At 42.6% G+C, this 22791-nt stretch overlaps 1 protein-coding gene across 3 annotated transcripts in view; it reads left to right on the top strand.

Annotated features, from left to right (window-relative positions):
* The window catches only part of epha3 (eph receptor A3), a 120801-nt gene extending 109834 nt beyond the window's left edge, over positions 1-10967 (top strand). For all 3 annotated transcript variants that reach the window (XM_071907262.2, XM_071907261.2, XM_071907263.2), the window contains 2 exons: positions 576-731; positions 7968-10967. In XM_071907262.2, the coding sequence (XP_071763363.2) occupies positions 576-731; positions 7968-8073 (262 nt within the window). In that variant the 3' untranslated portion in view covers positions 8074-10967. The remainder of the gene's footprint in view (positions 1-575; positions 732-7967) is intronic.
* Positions 10968-22791: the final 11824 nt, after the last annotated feature.

The raw sequence follows: 22791 nt of genomic DNA, 5'->3' as shown, positions 1-22791 counted from the left end.
GTGCAGGTTTATGCAAACAGGCACATTGGGAAATCATCAGAGGCCTATTTTGCAAGCTTGTGTGTTTGTGTGTGTGTGGATTGCTCCCTGGTGGGTGCCACCCCATAACACACAGCAAGAGGCCTGGTTTGTTCTGTACAGGTATGCATTGGGGGAACAATATGTAGAAATGAGTGAGTGATACAACAGTATGTGGCGAGTGTGTTTCCATATATTCTCTTCCTGCTGTGCAAAAACTGATATTTTTATTGTTATTTTAACTTTAAAGCCTTATCCCTCCAGTGACTCAAAGTGCACTTGCAAGTATCTTTTGTCATGAATATGATAGTGCACTTGGGAAATGTATTGTATTTTTGTTTTTCAAATTTTGCCAACATCTTTGCACTCATTGCTGTGCTGTTTCTGCGCTGCACTTCCCAGAGATCACCTGTCAATCAAACAGTGTGGGTGGTGCAGCCTACTACTTAAAGAAATTGCAATTGGATTATTGTTTTTTTGTTGTTTGTTTTCAGGTTGTTTTTTGCTCTCCTCTCCTACTTCCACTCATACTCTGTGTCTCGTCTCGTCTCTCCCAGGCCGGCCAACCTGTTGCTGGACAGGAGCAGCTCGGAGGTTCCCTCGTTGGGGACGATGGCCGACTGGATGGACGGGATGAGGACTCTGCCCTGTAAGGAGGCCTTCTCTGGGGTCAGCTACAGCTCCTGCGACACCCTGGCCAAGACCTCCGCAGAGTAAGACAAACACACACACACACATACATAATCACACACACCTAGCTCGCAGTCTAGTAATATTGGTGATGTGGCTGGAAAAGCAAAATAGTTTTCCACAGTACGTGTTTCGTTCTGGGAATAGTTTCAACTATGCAGAATTTTATTTGGAAGTGACTAGTCTTCAGTCACTCCAGATGCTGTTTCACATTCACATGAACCAACGAAGCATGGAAACCCATGATTCCTTTTGAAATGCTGGATGTTTTACTTCAATTCGATATACCAATGAAATCCTGTAAGACGTATTTGATATATTTAGATCATGTATGAAGAACACAGTTGTTGCTCTAACCAGCGCCTGAGCATTGGGCATGTACAACCTATAGAGTTAGGAGAGAGGAGCTAGAATTAGAAAAAAATATGAGCAAACTGTGTTCGCTCAGCATCACTGGCTTAACTGTCAAATCATAAAAAAATACATTTATCATATTCCCTTGTTTGTGATTTTTGTCAAACACAGATCTCCAGTTAAATGGGAAACATCATTTATGCTGTTGTATTCTCTTTGGAATCATTCTTCAAGTGACAACATTTGCTAATAGGATGACTGCCTTCAAACTTTTTTTTTTTTTTTTTTACACAGTGCAAAAAGAGACATACATTTTTGTTTCAGATGGAAAATCATCGGTCGACTATGTATTCAATGGTTACTACTCTTATCCAGAGTGAATTACAGTAAGCAGGTAGAGATTTGGTGTTTGGCTCCATGGCACTCTATCATGACACATGGCCGTTGTGTGGAGATTGAACCTGTGACCCCTCTGTTACAGGACGGTCTCTCACCACTAGGCCACTCTGCCCGCCTGGCCCTGAGAGGCTCATTAGGTATCATGTATTCATGTCAACAGTGTTTACAGGGCCCCAGTGCCGTGGCAAGGCCCAACAGGAATTTAAAGAGGCTCTTAGTGAAGAGCTTACCAGAGAAACACACACACACACACACACACACTCTCACTCTCTCTCCCTCTCTCTCTCTCTCTCTCTCTCTCTCTCTCTCTCTCTCTCTCATTCCCAGTATGTTAACAAAGCTACAGCCATTACTAAAGGTGACCAGATGAGACTCAGTGTAACTTATAATGACAGGCCTTTAGCCACGCTCCCAATGATGCAAGTATGACCACAGAGGGAGAGGATGAGAAAGGAGAAAGAGAGAGACAGAGAGAGAGAGAGAGAGAGAGAGAGAGAAACTGTATTGAGGGAGCGAGGGAGAGGGAGGATCTGACAGGGGGAAAAGAGCAGAGAGAAGGGCTGTTGAAAGAACAAATGAGGCCATGGGCGTCATTTGAAAGTTTGGTGACCTTCGACTTATAATTCATCACACTGAATAATAATATCTGGTCAGTCATCAGTCATTGCTCCACTTTGCCCCAGAAATGTAGTGGTATGAGAATATACTGTAAGTTTTCATAGTATAAAGTTTGTATGCTTTGGTGGAAAATGATATTAGACGCAGGGACTTTGCCGTAGCGTTGGCTTTAGTGAATCAACGTCCCCGAATGACGGCGAGATAGAACCAGAGAAAGAGATTAGAAAAATAGGCCCTGGCCCCGCCGACAGGATCCCGAGGCTGACAAAAGGTTTAGAGAGAGTGGATCAGGCTCTGGCCAGAGTCCCACACTGGCAGAGCGAGGAGGATAATGAACCACAAGCGGAGTGATAAAATACTGAGAGAGGATACTGATGAACAAGCCTCCCTCAGGGCTTAAAGTTCACGCTGCAGCTACATGGGAAATTCAGGCCAGCAGACTGGTTTTATGTCTGCTTCTTTCTTTTATCTTTTTCTTTTTCTTTTTCTGACCCTTTTTATCTCATTCTCCCAAGTCCAGGAATTGTTCACCTCTCTCTCCCTCTCCCTCTCTGTCTTTGGAGGCCTGCTGGTTGGTTAATTGAGGTGGTATGTGACCGGGTAAATAATTGGACATTTCTAATCAGTGTGATCAAAGCAGTGATTCATGAGTGGGGGGGTGGGGGTGGGGGCAGTGCTGCAGCCGGCCGTCTCTCCAGTCAACAACTTTCCAAACCAGTCAGTCATTAAGAGCTTTTTCTTTTGTTCAGACGTTCATGTAAATAATGATGAATTATGGAGTTTTTGTCACTGTCAAATATGCCCACCAGCACACTATAAAACACTATTCAAACTAGATTAATTTAAAGCTGCACTTGTCGACTTCACACGTTGGCAGCAACAAATGGCAGCGCTGTAATTGTTTGAAATTCAATACCCAGAAATCCTGGAAGGTGATGTCAGCATCAGTAAACTGCACACAGCACGCTCATGTTTGCCAGACTAGCCGGTCTGTGATGTTTTATACCAAAGGAAACCAAAGGGACCAGAGAGGAAAAGATCTAACGTTGGTGAGTCCAGCTTGCTCTGGACGGAGCGCTCACTGCTGTTTACCAGACAGTTTGGGATTTTGCATGTAGAGTCATCAGTTCCTGTAAATGGGAAAGATTTGCTGCCAGTGACCACACCTGACACCAGAATTTAATTTGGGCAAACAGGACGAATCTACAGCGCCGCAATTAGCAGGAATGGGATACTCCTCTCTGTTGCAATACCACTTTGTGATTTACCGTTGTATTTTTACATAAAACTCCCGCCTAGTGCAGCTTTAACAGCGGAGGTCCTGTAATGTCACTTTGTGTTTTATGTGTGTGTAATTCCAACGGACAATTAGGATGAAGGATCTCCCTAATTTCCCTCAAATTACTCCTCGGAGCACGGATGTAAAACATCATGATCTACACTTCTACTTGTATGTGCATGCTGGTGGGACAATCTGCCTGCCGACAAAAACAGATTATTGCATTATGAAGATGTCAGTTCAAACTAGACTGTCACCTGACTTGTAAATTATGGACATGGCAGACACATATTGGACTAAAATTATAGATGCGACTGATAATAATTACAGGACTACCCTTAATAAAATGAATCCAGTTCCATAGAGTTTAAGACAGTGTTGGTTGGCTCCCACTCTTTCTCAGCCTCTTTCTGACTTTCTCTGTTTTACTTACCCTTTGTTTCTCTATCTCCTCTCTAAGAAATACTGCACAGGAGGTGTTTCTTTTCCTCCAGACTCTCATGCCATTTAATCAAGGAATGCATTTAATCAATGAACGAGTCTCCTCAGCCAATATGTAACAAAAAAAAAAACAGCTTGTGCTGCAGACTCTGTGGAAAACTACATCGGGTATCGACAAAACACATCACAGATAAACTGCGCCAGTGCAACTTGGCACTAACTGAATCATATAATATTTGTCTATGATGCCTTTCCCATTGATGCTAAATTGGATCACTGCAGTATTTAATCCAGTGAAGGCTGAGGCTAAGGCACCCAAGGCTAGATCAGCTGCGAGGCTAGAAGCCTTGGCCGGGACTATGGATCGGCCTATTGATTGGTACAGTCTTAATCCAGTCCTTGATATTCAGCACAAGGCCCAGCCATGCTCTGACCTCTGAGGAACAGTAATCAAACCTGGCTGCAGTGCGCTGATTCATCTGCTGGAGTCATTTGTTGAAGTCTTTTTCGAGACTGGATAGGATGGATTGACTGGGAAATACTGAGTCATTTGGACTGTTTTTTAAATCGGGGCAGAGTTAATGCAAACTACTAGCAGGCCTGGGTCAAAGCACGGCTGAAAACAGGTCAGGTATTTCAAAAGCTCTAAGGAAGTGATGAGTTGGAGTTAACCTGCTGGAGCAGTGACAGTAATCTGAAGTAATGAAGAACTGACACTTTCTAGTACAACCAGAGATATTGCATTGTGCCGTATTCAGAGTCTGCTAGGTAGGCCAGAGGCAGACAATGGTCTGCATAAAGCTTAATCCTGGTCTGCAAAGACAGTTTGTGCTTCTCCATGGAAGATGGTTTTAGACCCGAATTAAATCACTATTCTGTAGAAAAATACCCTGAAGAGGTTTGGTTCTGTCATTGATGGGAATTGTGGTGAGTCAACACCGTGACACACTGTGGTAGGAAGCTTCAGCTCTCTTTGTGTGTGTGTGTGTGTGTGTGTGTGTGTGTGTGTGTGTGTGTGTGTATTCCTGTATGTCAGCTACTTCTCTCTGACTTTGATTCATGTTGTTGCTTCTCCACTGATGTTTATGCCTCATAATCTGTCATGTTTTCATTTGTAATTGATTTTATTCATACTTCATCACTTTATGTTTTGTTCTCATGGTGATTCGTTATGCGGTTATGGTGTTACTGGAAGTCGCCTAGCCCTTTAAAGCAATTCAGTCCATTCAAAAATATCGCTACTGTTGTCATGGGCGACCCACAAGAAGCAGGTCCACAACCCCTTTGGGTCCCAAATGCACAGTATAAGAAACCACTATTTAAAGCCTTTTAAATAACAATGATTATAACTAAGAAAACAGTCATCATAGATGCAACCAGTAGTGGTAAATAAAATGGTGGATGAACTGTGACCACCACTCAGTGATAATTATAAAGCAAAGAAGCACCAATAGAAGCAAAAATCAATCATATTTTCAAAAAAGCAATAATTTATGCTTTTTACCCATAGAAGACTATTCTCATATAACTTATGTCAGTTTGATGCTACTTGCTAAGATGTATACTATGAATGTATATAATAAAGATTTATAGCAATCTAATAATGTGAGTAAACTGGATGTAACAATAGTGATCATAGAGAATTCTTGTGTAATTGTATTGTGGCACCCGCCCCTCTACTTTGTTTACAGAGTGATTGATTGGATTTGAAATGTATTGCCTGAACTTTATTCTCTGACTTTTTGATATAAGAGCTGTCAGCATGTAACAGCTAAACATGGGTTTTCTGTATATTTTGAGGCTGTAAACGTTCCATTTCTTTGTAAACACTGGAGTAATGTGCTAAGAAAGTTCAGAATAGCTTATTTTCCAATCTTTAAGTCAAGCTCTTCAAGAACATATGTGAATATAGATGTTTAAATACATCCTAGATTGTATTTGTAAAGCCATGTTACTGAGATTGATACACTAGAACCCGGTGAAATGTTAAAATACCATGAAAGCAAATTCATTGTGCTAATGTTGGCGGGCCTGGCTGTGTCTCAGTAGAATGGTACTGACGGAGGTCCACATCACACCGGCCACTTGCCCAGAATGGGAGCCATCCATGGGGATCACCACTCTCTAACGCCCAGCCCCTCTCCTCCTCCTCAGGCTCTGGATGGTGGGTGGAGGACCAGGGCCTAAGCCCCCCTGGGAACTAGAATCTGCCTCCAGAACCACTGACAGGCTTTCACTCTCCTGGCTTTTGAAGGGATAGTTTGTAAATGATCTGTGATGGCTCAATAGCTACGTTTCCATCCAAACTTAAAATCAAACTTTGAAAAGTCTATAAACATTCTATAAATGTGAATTAGCCACATTTCTATCAGCTGGATTGAAGCGCATAAAGAGACTTCCTAAATGTAGAACGTGTCTTTCAAGAATTGATAACTATTGTCTAAATTGTTATTGTGTCAACTAATGTTGGCCATATTTCATACTGTCCAAAGACAAAATCAAAGAAATGCACTATTTTGGAGACTGCATTTGACTACAAACACCACGACGTCATTATTTATTCAACAAGCATTTTGTTATTTATTGCATAATTTCATTATCGACACAAAAAAACTTTTGTTTTGACTTTTGTCAAAATATTGAGGAATTGTTATTGAAATGTGCCATTTCTCTTCAGTCTTTCTAATTCGACATCATAATTTGCATAAAAGTGCTTGGATGGAAACCCAGCTATTACACTCTGTGCTGTCTTTGTTAAACAACAACAAAAGAAAAATCCCATTTGTTTCCTTCACGGTGAAATGTTGTGGCACTACACAATAAGTGGCTTGGTATATTGCTGTATGATTTCAAGGTACCAGAAGAAAAGCCATTACCTAATTTGAGTGAACTATCCCTTTATATTGCAGCATTGAGTGAAGGGCTGTCAGTGGTTTTCAGTTTCTGGATGGTCAACATATCTCTGCAAGTCTGCTGTTTTGGCTGCCCTTGGCAAACTAAACCCCCTGCTTGCATCCAAATAATACAAAAACTCAGCTTTTGAAATAACGTCACTAAACACTTTGAGGACATTGCCTCAATTTGCGTGAACTGAAAGGACTTGGTGGCTGAGAAAGTGTTTGTCGTAGTTATGCCACTACTCCTTTAACTGTAGGTCCACTGCTTCTACTAATACACTGCCATAATATGCGTTTTCATCTTAGCAAAGGGCAAAAGTGACTGACAAAAGTGACTTCTTAAAGAATACTGTATCACCTACAATGCTGTGGGTGTGTGTATATATGTGTGTGTGTGTGTGTGTGTGTGTGTGTGTGTGTGTGTGTGTGTGTGTGTGTGTGTTTCTGCATATATATGTATGTCTTGCCACTGTATGTTTTAAACATGGCTTTGACCCGATGTTCTAATCATCCAAGCTGACTAACTACAGTGTGTATTTGATATGTATAATATGTGTACAATGCATAACACACCTCAAAAATGTGTCTACTCTGCATGAGGGGTGATGGGTGATGGTGACGACTCTGCATTATTTTGAATTATCTTTGCCTAATGAAATGTGTTGTAATTTTATGCATGTAACTAATTGCAATCGTTTACGAGCTGTGTAGAATATTAACTAGCTAATGTAATTATCTAGATCAGTGTTTTGTCCTATACATGTTCTAGTGCTGCTCCCCTCCACATACCCCTGTCTCCCCACTCTAAGAAATGCAGTTCAATGTGATGCAGGAAGCTCTTTTATGCCACAGCGGTCCTTGCATGCCATTGTTTCCTCCATTGACAGGGTCATAATAGCAGTTGTCAGTATAGCCCCATAGGCCCACCTCCGTGTTTGTTAGTGATGGAGAATGTAGGCAACTCGACACCCACCTCCCCACCCACACACATGCACACACTTCAGAGCTATGGCAGCCCAGCGGCCTTCTGGGAAATGCGGTCCTATGTGATTGACAGCTGAAGGGAAGGGGAAGGGAGCAGTGCTGGGAGCATGTCATTAAATGTCATACGGGTGTCACATCCACCAACGCTAACGCATGCTTTCCATCGCTCTTCTTCTTTCCATCTTTTCCTCTGTCTGCCTCTTCTTTCTCCCTGATTGTCTCTCTTTCTCCTTCTCGATCTCTCTCTCTCTCTCTCTCTCTCTCTCTCTCTCTCTCCCTCACACCAGGGATCTAAAGAAGGTCGGAGTGACTATCGTAGGACCTCAGAAGAAGATCGTGAGCAGCCTCAAAGCCCTTGATTCCCACACCAAGAATGGCCCAGTACCTGTTTAAAATACGAAACCAACAACAACAAAAAAAACCACCAGAGACCTGTCTGTCAGTCTGTCTTAACAGACTATGGTTGCTGCTCTCCCTCTGACACACAGTGGCTCCATATCCAAACTAAAAATGGAGGAACATTCGGATATGATCCCAAATGAGGGCCCCGTTCTTTGGCCTGTCGAAAGACGATGTCGAGTCCTGGTAGCGAAACAGGAATGGGAAGAGCTCAGCGCAGACCTGCCAGCTAGTTAACTGGTTGACTCTTCAACCCTCCATCCCTCCACACCCAAGCTTGAGATGCCTTACAGACAAATAGGGGGGATAGAGAAAGTGGAGGGGAGCCGGGAAGGTTGGGGCGGGGAGCCTGGACAGGGGTACGAACTGGGACTGGAGTGGGATACGGGGCAGGGATTGGACAAACCTCAGTGCCAGAGCTTCCCACTATTGGCTGAGCTGGATAGCTGAGCCCAGAACCCCTTTGCAGCCTATGGGGGACGGGCTTGCTCACAGTCTCCACCCACTACGCCCGATTAGCAGCCTGTGGAGCGAGGCGGTGCAGTGGCTGAGATGCCTTGTGTAGAGGAGCGTGGTGGACAAGTAGCTCACCTCCGGATGCGGACCCTTCCTGGACTAATGAACTCTGAGGCGTGAGATTTTGTTGTAACTACCTACACTTATTGTCTCTATCCATGAGGGAACTGAGCTGGTATAACCATATGGACACACCTAGACAATAACCAAGCCATTTTACTCTGTAGCTCTAGCCTATAGCGTTTGCATTCAGTAGACGTGTCACATAAAAGCAATAATTATGATAATCAGTTATGTAGTCTCATCAAACGGAAGCCATGAGTCTGTCACTTGTACAATGTATCGATGCAGTGTGCTTTGAAGGTGCAGGGGCCATAACACACTTCACACACACCTTTTTTTTTTTACAGTGAGATCTATGTGCTTATGAACAGATATTGTACAGTTACAGTGCTGTTCCCTCACCCCGACACCCTTTGTGTGAAATCTCAGGATGTATACGTTCTTCATTCTATTTGCTCTAACGAGGGGGGAAACAGATAGAGGGAACGGAGGAGAGTCAGGGATTGAGAGTGCTACGAAAGATGGGGAGCAAGAGAAAGTAGAGAGAAGAAAGAGAGAAATGGATCGAAGGGGAAGAGAGAAAGTGGAAAAGGCGAAGAGAAGAGGCGATGCCGCTCAACCCTCTGCTTCAGACGCGGTTGTTCGGGTGCAGATGTTGTGCGGTTTCAAACTGGAAGTGTGTTCATGCTTCTGTTTCTCCTTCAGGGAAGACAAGTCAGCGTGGGTCATCACCCCTGCACCACACTAGGGTCACTATGTATCAAGTCCTTCCTTCCGAGGAGTGGAACAGATTCTCTATGGAAGGTCGGTTCAGTCAGCTGAGGTCAACACTGCTAGTCTGAGGGCGTTTTCAAACCTATAGTCCATTTGATTTGGTCTGAATCAGGGAATCCGTTGGTCCTTTGTGTATGTGTTGGTTCAGTTACATTTCACGCGACAAAATGTCAAGCAACTGTAACTTATCAACAAAAGCCATGTGGGAGCAGTCATTTCATTCTTTGGGCAAGAAATTTGCAGTGGGAAAGGATTTTCTTCTGGGGTAAAACTTGCCCTTAACCCATGAAGTACAGTGCTTCCTGTATTTGAGTTGGATCACAGATGGATCACGTCCAAATAGCTCCAGGGTTGGTTTGGAAACATACTTAGAAAACTCTCTCTCAACAAGGTCTAATTAATGTGTTCTCATATGTAGAAATGAACCCTAGTATGGTTTAGAATGACTACTCTAAAGCAACTAGGTGTGAAAACGCCCTGAGACAAGTGTGAAACCAATGACTGATGAGTTCCTGAGACAGTATCCCAGTATAGTAAATGTCCAGGGTGGGGTTTCCCAAAAGCACTGTTGAACTTAGATGATCTTTGTTCAGTGAAGTACATGCTTAAAGATGCTGGTCTCCTGGTTTGATATCACCCAGCCAATACCGCAGTGCACGACATACCCAGCATTTCTGAACTGGCACTTTGGTACTTTTGTGCTGCCAGATTGGTAATGACATCAAACCGCAAGGCCGCTGGCTTTAAGCTTGTTCCGAGCACTTAGTACGGCCATCTTCGAGCACTTTGCTTTCAGTGGAAATTTTACTGCCTCGGCTTCAGACTGAGGAGGGATTTCTTCCTTTTTTCTTCTTCTTCTACGACCTGAAGCCAACGGTGCTTTTGGGAAAACCGGCCCAGTTCAATGTGTCAGTCGGTCCTCTGTTACCTGGTCTGCCTGTGGATGCTGCTGTTGCTGCTATGTGTTCTAATTAGCATGTACATAATGTAAACCAACCTTGTAATGATAGCAACTAGCGCTACAGACCCCACTATATGTACATGGCCATCCCCCTTTGTACAAATGTTTGTATGTATAAAAGAATGAACAAAAAATTGTGCAACATTTTTAATTAAAAAAAGAGACAAAAATCCTCTGTATTATATTTTATCTTATGTTGAATTATATTTGTCGGCTTTGTTTTTCTTTTCTACAATAAAAAAAAGCAATTATGATTACATTATTATTTATTTGTTAACATTATACAGTGCAACGTTGGAAGTTTTTTTTTGTAGCGTATACAGTAAGTTATGTGTCAGCGCTATCTGTGTTTTGTTTTTCTACTTACTTTATAAACCTGGGACATTTGAGAGAGCAATACTGTTATGCACCCCATCCAGACCCTCGTTTTCTTTCTCTAGACTGACCTGTGTGTCTGTGTGAGAGTGAGTGCGTGCAAACGTAGATGGCCTTGTCTACTAATGTAAAATGATTTGTAGTGGAAACATTTATATTTTTATAATAAACATTCTCAAAATATTTTCCAAAAAATGAATGCTGATAGACCTGTCCCTGTGTTTTTTTGTATTCTATAATATGATGAATATGCTGCTGATGATAAAGAGACTTCAGATGTCCAACAGTTGTCTTTGGCTGGATTTCCAAATGCGCAAAAAACAAATTACATTTTTCTGAACATACGTAGCACAGATGTGATCTTTTCATTGCTGTATAAACAGATGGAATTAGATGTTTTTGGGATTAAATCACAAATCTGTAACATATATGATGTGGAGCCATATAATTTGTGCCTGTATGGTCAGGTTTAATATTTTTAGCCTTACTTATGAGAGAAAAGTAGTGCCAAAGTTGAGATCATTCATATGGTATTCTGTATGCTTTTGTTATGCGCATACTGCCATTCCCATTCAAGGAAAATGGTAGGGGTCACTGAAAAGTAGGTATTTGAAGATGTAATATTACGCCAATATGCCACAAAAATGATTACAATAGAGCTATGGGATGAGTGTCATTATTACTAATAATAACCATCAATTTAGGCATCATCACAATCGTTATTATCGCAACCAGTCAGAACATGAATGCCCCCAGTATGTACTGTAGTACACAATATTGCAAAATATAAACTGGTATTCACAGTTTATCCTGTTGCCAGCATATAATAAGACATCCTAATGCCCACAGGACAGGGACTTTTCCACTCTGACAAGAATAAAACACTGGAGGAAACAGCAAATCCTTGTCAATTTTTTGGGCATAAAATTGGTCAAGTTTAAAGACATTGAATATCGGCAGCTTCAATCCAGAAATATCAGTATCGGCCTTCAAAAGCCTATATGGGTCTAACCCTAAGGGATAAAGGGCGCATACTAGGACATGAGCCACTTTTCCAAAGTGTTTTGTCGGACAACAGTTTTACAAAATGTGGGCCGGTGGTGAGTCCGGCAACACTGATAGGAAAAAATAAAAAAAAGTCCCATGCTGTAGACTGTCCCGCCCCTGCTCCATACAGGTGTGTGTGTGGGGGATGTTCAGTTTATCACGTCCATCTTTCTCCCCCCAGCAACTTTATGATGGTGCATTCTACCTTTCATATGCTGGGCTGACAATGACAGACTGTGCTGTGTACAGTCTGTCCATAACTTATCAACAAAGCCATGTGGGAGCAGTCATTTCCATCTTTGGCCATGAAATTTGCTGTAGGAAAGGATTTTCTTCTGGGGTAAAACTTGCCCTTAACCCATAAAGTACAGTGCTTCCTGTATTTGAGTTGGATCACGGATGGATCACGTCCAAATAGCAACAGGGTTGGTTTGGAAACATACTTAGAAAACTCTCTCTCAACAAGGTCTAATTAATGTGTTCTCATATGTAGAAATGAACCCTTGTATGGTTTAAAATGACTACTCTAAAGCAACTAGGTGTGAAAACGCCCTGAAACAAGTGTGAAACCACTGACTGATTAGTTTCTGAGAGAGTATCCCAGTATAGTAAATGTCCAGGGTGGGGTTTCCCAAAAGTACTGTTGAACTTAGATGATCTTTGTTCAGTGAAGTACATGCTTAAAGATGCTGGTCTCCTGGTTTGATATCACCCAGCCAATACCACAGTGCACGACATACCCAGCATTTCCGAACTGGCACTTTGGTACTTTTGTTCTGTCAGATTGGTAATGACATAAAAGTCATTTTCATTTTTGGGCATAAAATTGGTCAAGTTTAAAGATATTGAATATCGGCAGCTTCAATCCAGAAATATCAGTATTGGCCTTCAAAAACCTATATGGGTCTAACCCTAAGGGATAAAGGGTGCATACTTGGACATGAGCCACTTTCTTTTGTCGGATAACAGGTTTACATGAGGCAAAATTGTTGGCTTGTTGCAAAGGTGAGCCCAGTACTGAGAAGCTCTCTCCAACCATCCTGGACCTGCTATCCTACCAGAATTCTTCTCTCGCTGAATCTGATCATCTCTCAGCATCACAGCTGGCAGACTGTTAGTCCTTTACACCTGTTTCTCATAAGCTATATACATGGCTACTAGATTACACACACAGAATATATCCCAATTCACTTTCAGGAGCAATTCTGATTAGAATTGAGAGAGAAAATGTCTATTCCTGTCATAGATCCACTGATATTAGGCTCATTACAACATTCACCATGAGGACGCACAATAATTGACCCTTATGATTACACAGTGCTGTTGAGTCATTTTCATTTCTTTGGGTCACTGGGCATTCTGGATGTCACACGGCATCATGATTAACACACTGTGGTTGGCAAACCGTCCACACCCGTCTGTCAACAAATGTGGATCAGCAGTATGAGTGTGCCATCATCACATATGATAATGACCTGTATGGGACCTCGTTTACAGAAAGGCAGGGGCGGATTGGCCATCTGGAGTAGCGGGAGTTTTGGAGAAATGTGGTCCGGTGGTGAGTCCAGCAACACCAATAGGAAAAAATGTAAAAAGTCCCATGCTGTAGACTGTCCCGCCTGTTCCATACAGGTGTGTGTGTGGGGATGTGCAGTTCATCACGTCCATCTTTATCCCCCTGCCAACTTTATGATGGTGCATTTTACCTTTCATATGCTAGGCTGACAATGACAGACTGTGTTGTGCATAAATTTGCGAGCGAGTCTATCTAAAAAATGAACATCAAACTGTCTTGGAAATATCAGAATTAGAGCATGCATGAACAATATAAAGAAGGGGGTAAATATGACAGGGAGAGTCTGGATTTTCTATGATCTTCCCCAAGTTGCCAAGATGTGACATTTATGGGCAGAGAGCATGGAAACCTTGTCAACAACTGATGGTAAAAGTGATGTTTTTTATTATATTTTGAATTGAAATATATCACTCCATATATAAAATCCCAACTTCATTTTAAAGATTCTGAAAAAGTAGGCTAATAATACTTTGTTCTACATGTGTCCATATTGTGAGAAGTGGGGCGGTGGATGAAGTATCTGTGGGTCTTCCGGTCAATTGGGTGTGTGGCACAAGACAGAGTAGACACCCCCTGACCATACACACACACACACACACACACACAAAACACATTAGTTCCTTCTTTTTTCTTTCTTTCCATCTAAAGCGATCTAAAACCCTCATACTTCTCCGACTAACAGGCTGACAGGCAAAAGAATGAGGGAGGAAAAGAGAGAGGTAAAGGGAGAAAGTGAGCAAACGATGAAACAGCTGAGGGGAGGACAACAGGAGGACAGTGTATTGGAGGCGTCAGTGTGTGAGCCATTTCAGGGTTCAAAAAGCCGCGTGGAATAAACAAATACATGGAACCGGCAGCTGTGATTGGTTAGGCTGGAGAGTCAGAGTTTGCCTCGTGGAAATTGGATGGAGTGGATTTATGGCAATATCCATTACCAGGTGTCTCAGTGAGTTAAGGCCAATGGATTTTGGGAGTCTCAGGAAATGCCATGAAGTCATCAGATGAAGGGGGTAGATCTAACTATAACAATTATTTCCATGTATGATTTTTGAAAATATAATAACACTGGTTTTGGGTCTAGGAAAAGTCAGATATTTTGATTTTTCAATTGAAAACAGCCATCATTGGTGGTGGCTTGGGCTGGCTAGAATTTCAGAAGCAGCTGGAAGAAGTGACCAGTGGCTCTAACTGAAGAGAAAGGATGAAAACCTCTGGCCTAAGTAGGAATCCATTCAGGAAGCAATTGTAGATAGCTAGGGCAGTGGGTTTGGATCGTCATACAGCACCCACAGCTGTTGTTAGTTTAGTTGTTGTTGATGTATACTCATTGGATCAGCCCGGATTAAATATTAAAAGCTGAATCATGGGGCCCATGTTTTCTTCTATTTATTTATTGCTCAGTATTGATGATACTTGGATTCCACATCATGAGAAACAGATTGAAATGTTGACATCGACACTTGGATTGCATTACAAGGCCCATGTACAAAGCCCCTGTTTCCACACAGTCAAGTAAAGTCAAGTTTATTTATAGCATGCTTTTAACAAAAAGGTTGGTGTGTGTGTGTGTGTGTGTGTGTGTAACTGCACCTATACATGAGTGCCTGGGCACACCCACATCCATGTGTGTAAGAGGCTATGGAAGAATCGGGCAATAACAGGGCAGTCTGCAAGAGAAATAGGTGAAGTATAGACTGCAGTTGAGAGTTAAGGTAGGTTGAAGACGGTGCTGAATAATTAGGTCTTGAATGTGGTCTTAAATACTAAGACATAAAGCGATTAACAAGAAGAACATCAAAGATTCCAAGTCAATACTTGTGTCTTTGTAGAGAATGTTCTTCCCAAGCTGGGGAGAACAAACTTCTCAAGAACGCAACCATAGAAAACATCTTTACAGTTTGAGGTGGACTAAAGAACCGAGAACATCTTTACAGTCTGAGAACATCTTTACAGTTTGACATGGACTGAAGAACAAAGAACATCCTTACAGTTTGAGGTGGACTAAAGAACCGAGAACATCTTTACAGTCTGAGAACATCTTTACAGTTTGACATGGACTGAAGAACCGAGAACATCTTTACAGTTTGAGATGGACTGAAGAACCGAGAATATCTTTACAGTTTGAGATGGACTGAAGAACCGAGAACATCTTTACAGTTTGAGATGGACTGAAGAACCGAGAACATCTTTACAGTTTGAGATGGACTGAAGAACCGAGAACATCTTTACAGTCTGAGAACATCTTTACAGTCTGAGAACATCTTTACAGTTTGACATGGACTGAAGAACCAAGAACATCTTTACAGTTTGAGATGGACTGAAGAACCAAGAACATCTTTACAGTCTGAGAACATCTTTACAGTCTGAGAACATCTTTACAGTTTGAGATGGACTGAAGAACCGAGAACATCTTTACAGTTTGAGATGGACTGAAGAACCAAGAACATCTTTACAGTCTGAGAACATCTTTACAGTTTGAGATGGACTGAAGAACAGAGAACATCTTTACAGTTTGAGATGGACTGAAGAACAGAGAACATCTTTACAGTTTGAGATGGGCTGAAGAACAGAGAACATCTTTACAGTTTGAGATGGACTGTGGAAAATCTTCTCCATCATCACCATCAATTAAGACGCACAGGTGTTCATTTTCCCAGCTGTTTCAACCAGCTCTGTTGAAACAGCTATAGACTGTAGCACTGTTTATTGGTGACAACTGGTTTGAGATGTGATTCACTGTTTTAACAATGAATCCTGGGGCTTCCAATGCATCTTTGATATTCTGCGGTTGGCAAGTAAATTTGTGGGATTTTTGTCCATTCTCTGTCCTCAAAATTCTTCTGTTTTGGAATCATACTTCTGTCCTTAGACATTACTTCAAACCCATCAAGGAGGACACAAAACCGGACAAAAACATATATTGAGAACGCCCTAGGGTTTAATGCCCTGACAAGGGATAGAAGCTTGTTCCAGAAGGAGGCGGTCCTATAGGAAAACGCTCTGCCCCAGCTGTTTGTTTTTGAATGTGTGGAATGACAAGGAGTCCTGCATCCTGTGAGCGGAGTGTCCAGGTGGGTTTATAGAGAGTAAGTGATAAAATGAGGTGCGATTCGATGTATTGCCTTTTAAGTTAGAAATAGGATGTTCTAATCAATATGTGTGTTTACAACGAACCAGGAAAGCGAGGCTAAGACCTAGGTAATGGAGTTGGGGCAGCTGGAGAGTAATGCACTGCAGTAATCAGTTTTGAAGGAGACAAAAGCATGGATCAGTTTGTCTAGGTCAGTAAAGGAGAGGGAATGCCTGACTTGGAGATACTTTTCAGGTGAAAATATGTTGTTTTGGATATTGCCTTGATGTGATTGTGGAAGGATCAAAGATAACGCCACAATCATTTAGGGTAAGGTCTGACAGATGTTCAAAGGTCAAAATGACCATTTCAGTTTTATCTACATAGAACAGAAGAATGTTGTCTTGTATGTTATCCATCTTTTAATTTCTAAAATACAGGATTCAAGTTCATTTAGCTGAGTTGTACCATCATAGTCCTTAAAATATCTAGGATAACAAATTGGGCCCTGTTAATTAGGAAAGAGGGAAGCCTGTTAAGAACAGTGCTGCAGATGACAACAAGATTTTCTTTATGGTCCAGAAGGATGCCATGGTCAGTATCAAAGGCTGCAGCTAAGGCGAGGCACCATAAGTGAATCGGGAGGGAAAAATCCTTTCATACTATCAGAATGGAATCTTTGTAGTCTGTAAAATGAAACAGAAATTTAAGTTACATTTGACACACTTACAGCTTTAATTAGATCAGGATAGATCTGGTAACAGCAAGGGACAGACACCGTCTCAATTGGTCAAATCTGACTGGGAAGAGAACAAGAATGACCTGGGGCAAACTGAGAGCTGTTGTCCTACAGGTGCCCTGTTACGCTCTGGGTTAGAGTCACAAGAGTAGCGAATAAGAACTCTTCAACAGTACCTGTCTGTACGGGTCCGACTCTACTCAGCCCACGCAACGTCTCGCATCTGCAGAACAGCTCCCAACTCAACCTCCACCTCGGCCTCTGTTTCCAATCCCGTCCACCCCACTCCGAGTGACGCCCGCCTGTTCCCCCGCCCACCTCCAATAAAGCATTTCATTTCCGATCAGCCGCGGTTAGAGAGTCGATTTATTGTGTGATTTTAATACGGAGGATCTCTCTGAGGTTTTTTTTCCTGACCGGGAGGAGATGAGATGTGTTGGAGAGAGGGGATGAGCGATGGTCTCCCTGCTCAATGTCGAAAGGCTGACGCTGTCCAGATGTTCCCGGGCAGATGTGCAGAGAGAGAAAACAGGACATTGCCCTCCCCTAGTCAGGGAACAATGAATACAGTATGTTAGACAGCGCCACCAATTTGCTCTTTCCTTTGCTATCTAAAACCTCTGTGTTCCCGAAACTATACCGGAGAGAGCGAGGGAGGAAATGAGAGAAGTAGAGCGGGTGAAACTGAAGGAGAGATGAGGAGGAGGAGGCAGGTGTGCTGGAGGTGGGATGCCCGTGTCAGCTCTGTCCAAGCAGATAGCAACTTTCCAGAACGATGGCGTCCGATAATGCAACAAGGCAGGAGAAGGTTAAGCGGTGCCATTCATCATCCGGGCCGGCGGCGCGCTGTCGAAGTGCGCTCCCCCGGCTGCTGCAGACGCAGAAAGCACGGTTCCACTTGGGGAATAATGATAATGAGAAAACATAGTGGTGATGTGTAAAATTCATTTTCCACTTTGAACAGGGGTAATAGCGATATGACTGTATAATGCCGTCATCAAAAGTACAGCTCTGCTGTTTGACAACTATTGCTGTTTTTCTGGGCACATACCTTACTGAACCATCACGGACTGTTTTGCTGCTCTGCTTTTAAACTTGGATTTTGTTGTGCTGAGGGGAGGAGACACTGGAGTTGAATAATATAACCTCTTCATGGGCCAAACCATTGCCTTAACCCCATGCAAATACACACACACACACACACACAGCAAGAAAAAAGAGGGAGACAGACACAAGCTTTTCCCATCCAAGCATTTATCCAAATTGTGACAGATTGAATGAGAAAACCTGAACGAGGTCAAAAGAGGTTTTCGCTTGAGGCCAAAAAGTTTTTTCCAGCTAATGTGGAAATACATTTGTCGAATAAATAATGACGTAGTGACGTTGACAGACAGGTTTTCTGTAAAATATCTGTCCGCCATGAACTCCCGGAAATGTCAAATGTGTTGTTTCTGCCAGGTACAAGTCCTCCTCGTGGTTATGTGACCATTAGTTGGTGCATTAGAATATTGCCAAGCGCATTTGTTAATTTTCATCTTCATACAGCATGAAATAAGGCCAACATGAGCTGACACCAAAGAACAAAAACAACTCCAACAAGCAATCAGTTCTTGACTCTCTATCCATTTTCTGGTGGATGTGTCTTCTGAAGCCTGTTTATTCGCTTAAGCCCAGCTAATGGAAACACACCTGATTCACATTTTTTTTATTTCGCGATATCTCAAAAGTTTTCTCGAAATTTCGCTTGACAGCTGAATGGAAACAGCTTCAGAAGAGATAAGCGGAGACAAAGAAAAAAAAAGAGTAAACGTCAAAGCCAGCACCACGGTCCACATCTCATCCACCTCCCTCCTTCAGGCCTCCATCCCTTTGAACTCTGTTCCATGGCCTCATCCCTCCATCTCCATCTCCCCGCCCGCCCGTCCATCCCTCTGTTCATCCGTCCCTCTCGGTTCCTGGTAAAAACCGGCCTCCAGCTGTGTGCAGCTGCTTTGCAGGGCGTGACGCCATGTTGCGAAGACATAACCCTCCTTTCAGCCGCCCCGCGGCCTGCTGGGAGGATGTCATCCGCGTACGCTCACTTCCTGGGTTCAGAGTTCACTGATAAAGGCCCAGGATGTCATCTGTTAATCATCCCTGTTGCGCACCAAATTTATCTGTCTGTCTGCACCGGTCAGATTGCTGAGGGAATTAAGGCTTTGTCTCTCCAGTGTTGTACAGTATGTACACGCACACACACACACACACACACACCACAAGACAAGGCAGTGCTGAGAAAAAGAGGATCTCAAATGTACACATGTACACTGCAGGGAGCACTAAGCTGTCACAATACTGTCTCAGCCACGCACACATACAAACACACACACATACACACACACACACACACACACGCACACACACGCAGACACATACATGCAGACACACAGATAGATGGATGATGGCTGTTGGCTTTGTACTGGCTGTGCTCTCCATGGAACCTCAGCACACACTGACTCTTCAATCATTTTGTTACCACAGTAACATGCAGTGTCATCATCACCCCCCCACACACACACACATACAGACACACACACACACACACACACACACACGCAGAGGTCCCAGGACTGCAGTGCTCGCTCCTCTCCTGTCATTTTAACAGATGGGGCTGTCACAGAGGGAAGTGAAATTATCATCACAGTCGAAGCCCCTTCACCACTGGTGGTACAGCGGAGAGACATCTGTACTTGTCTTTTTAAGTGAAAAGTACAGGTAAGCCTGCGTTTTGCAAAAGCGAGATACCAGGTGAAGCAGATGCTGAGAAGTCTTAAGTGTGATCAAGTTTCAAAGCACGCTGGATGTCAGTGTGTTTTTGTTTGCCAGGAGTTCATCAGAACTGTGAAATCTCCCCTCGGGGTTTGCGCGTCAACCTTGGCATAAGAAAGAATAGAATGTTTCTGCATGCGTTGCTTTGTCTGTTACGGTTTCTATTTGGCCTTATCTTACATTGGCTTGTTGGCTTTTTTCACACCTAGTTGGAGTTAGAGCAGTTATGGAGAGGTTTCCCCTTAGTTTGGTTCATTTGGGCATATGAGAACACAGCAATCTCCCACAGGTGCGTGAGGCCGACACCTTTAAAGCAGCATTAGGCAACATTTTCCCATCTCCCCTATTTGCTCAAATGCATGCAGTTCTGATGTCAGGTGTGGTCACTGGTGGGAAATCTTCTCACCACACAGGAGCTTGAAGCTTAAGAGTGAAACAAACTGCCTCCTAAACAGCAGAAACCTGGAGTCTCCAATGATGGCTGAACCTCTTCACCACTTTCAGCCTCAGCAGACACTAAGAAGAAGATATTTATATCTGAGGAGTGTGCAGTTTACATGGCTTCTGGGTATTAAAGTCCTCAAACGGGACCTGTCCTCAAAAAACAGTTCCCTCTTTCTGCCATTTGGGACCACCAATGTGTGAAATTGCTTAGGTGCAGCTGTAAGTATGTACAGTACTTCATTGAATAAAGATCATCTAAGTTGAAAAGTGCTTTTGGGAAACCCCAAAAAGGAAATTGGGAGTGTCTTGAAACTCCAATGGGCAGGGAGTCTTTGTTCCAAAACCGGAAAGAGAGTTTTGAAAGGCAGAAATCTCAGCACCTGGTGAAGTAATGGTTTAGTCATTGGTATTGATCAACCCCCCGCAGATATATTATGGTCATTTTGTGCTACGGAGCAGCAAAAATCGTACTTTAACTTTGTCTTTCTGAAGCCTGCAGATAACCTGACATTACATTATCAGTGGCTCCACAGTCTGGATCACAGCCCAGCACCCTAAAGTTTCAAAGAACAAAGTGAACATGTAATGGTGCTTGTCCTGAGCAGTCAGTCCTATTACCAGTCTGCCTGTTAATGTTAATGGCTGGAGCGAGGCTGAAGAGCTGCTGCTCTGTGCCTGCTGTTGACACCGTTCTCCGTACCGGGGAGAATTGATTTTCCATGAAGGCTGAGTGATGCAGAGGGGCTGTCGGCTCTCTGATGTCAGCACTCTGTCATCCCTCTCTCTCTCTCTCTCTTCCTTTCTCTTTCTCTCTCTCTCACCCACTCTGTCATCCCTCTCTCTCTCTCTCTCTCTCTTTGCCCCATCTATTTCTCTGTCTCTCTCTATTCTCCTTTCTTTTCCCTTCTTATCTGTTCCCCACTCCCTCCTCGCTTCTCTTTCTCTCCTCTTCTGTGTCTCTATTCCTCTATACCCTCTCTCTCTCCTTCTATCTCACTCTCTCCCTCTCTCTTCTTTTGTTTTTTCTTCTCTCGCTCATTTTCCTTTCTGTCTCTCTCTGTCTCTCTGTCTCTCTCTCTCTCCCTTTCTCTCTTTTGCTTTCTCTCTCCCTCCCTTCCTCCCTCGATCTCTTCTCCCTCTTCCTCTCTCTCTATTTTCAGTTCTCAATTTCAATTTCAACTTACTTTATGCGTGTAAATACATTTGTGTTGCCAAAGCATATGGAAAATAATAGATACAGACAAAGAATGGTAAAAGCAATAACATCTGGTAATGACAATAAAAGTATTAAAAGTGAACATAAAAAAATATGATCAAATGATTCAATATACAAATGCATTATATACCCTATAGCACTATGTTCATACGATGTACATGTAGTGTGATTGTATAAATACGTCATGTGAGAAGCTCTATGCATGTTAGAATATTATATCTTAATACTTATACAGTACACACTCTCAATTCAATTCAATTCTGCTTTATTGGCATGACAAAAAAAAATCAATGTTATCAAAGCAATGTAGTATGAATTTAGGTGATTTTATAGTCATTAACAGTTGACTAGTAGTAATTAAACAACAGTCACGCTCTCTCTCTCTCTGTCTCTCTCTATCTCTCTCTCTCATTGCATAGCAGCAGGCAGGATGATTGCATGATGAGATCATGATGCTAAATGGGAGCCCGGTTTCCATCGTTGTCGCACTCTTTGCATCATTCTCATGAATGAATTTCACACGGCTGAGCGTGATAGCGGCTTTACTTCGTCTTGTTTACTTGGTATCCAGCTCTTACAGTTTTCAGCCGAAGGGGAAGGGGATTTGGAGGTTAATTTGGGAATCAGGGCAGAGGGAATCGTCAGGCCGTCTCTCTCCTTCTTTCTCTATCGCTTTCTCCAGCATGCACACATAAACAGAAACTGCGATGCAGTGTTAAATGAAACGGTGGGTGAACTATGACCTCCAGGGTTTATCATTAAGCAAAAAACAACCATAAATGAAAATGAATTATATTTTCAAAAAAGCATTGATTTAAGCTTTTTCAATTTAAGTTATCCTCAACTTCCATCAGTTTGATATGACTTACTATGATATACACTATGAATTTCCTCATAAAGATTTATATCTGTCTAATATGATGGGTGAACTCTATTCCTGCAAATAATAAATTGGTGGGTAAACTGAGCTTAGGTGGGTTTAGTCTCCACTACATCCCTGCTTATATGCAAATACACGCAATTGATATCCATTTATGTTGTGCATTTTCGTCTGAGTGTGTGTGTGTGTGTGTGTGTGTGTGCGTATCTGTGTGTATGTGCACACTCCTTAGTCCCATGCAGT

This window comes from Centroberyx gerrardi, chromosome 10 (assembly GCF_048128805.1).
Source record: "Centroberyx gerrardi isolate f3 chromosome 10, fCenGer3.hap1.cur.20231027, whole genome shotgun sequence".
In the NCBI taxonomy this organism is placed as follows: domain Eukaryota; kingdom Metazoa; phylum Chordata; class Actinopteri; order Beryciformes; family Berycidae; genus Centroberyx; species Centroberyx gerrardi.
Note: the sequence above shows the minus strand (reverse complement) of the source record. Positions and strands in the feature narration are given on the sequence as shown.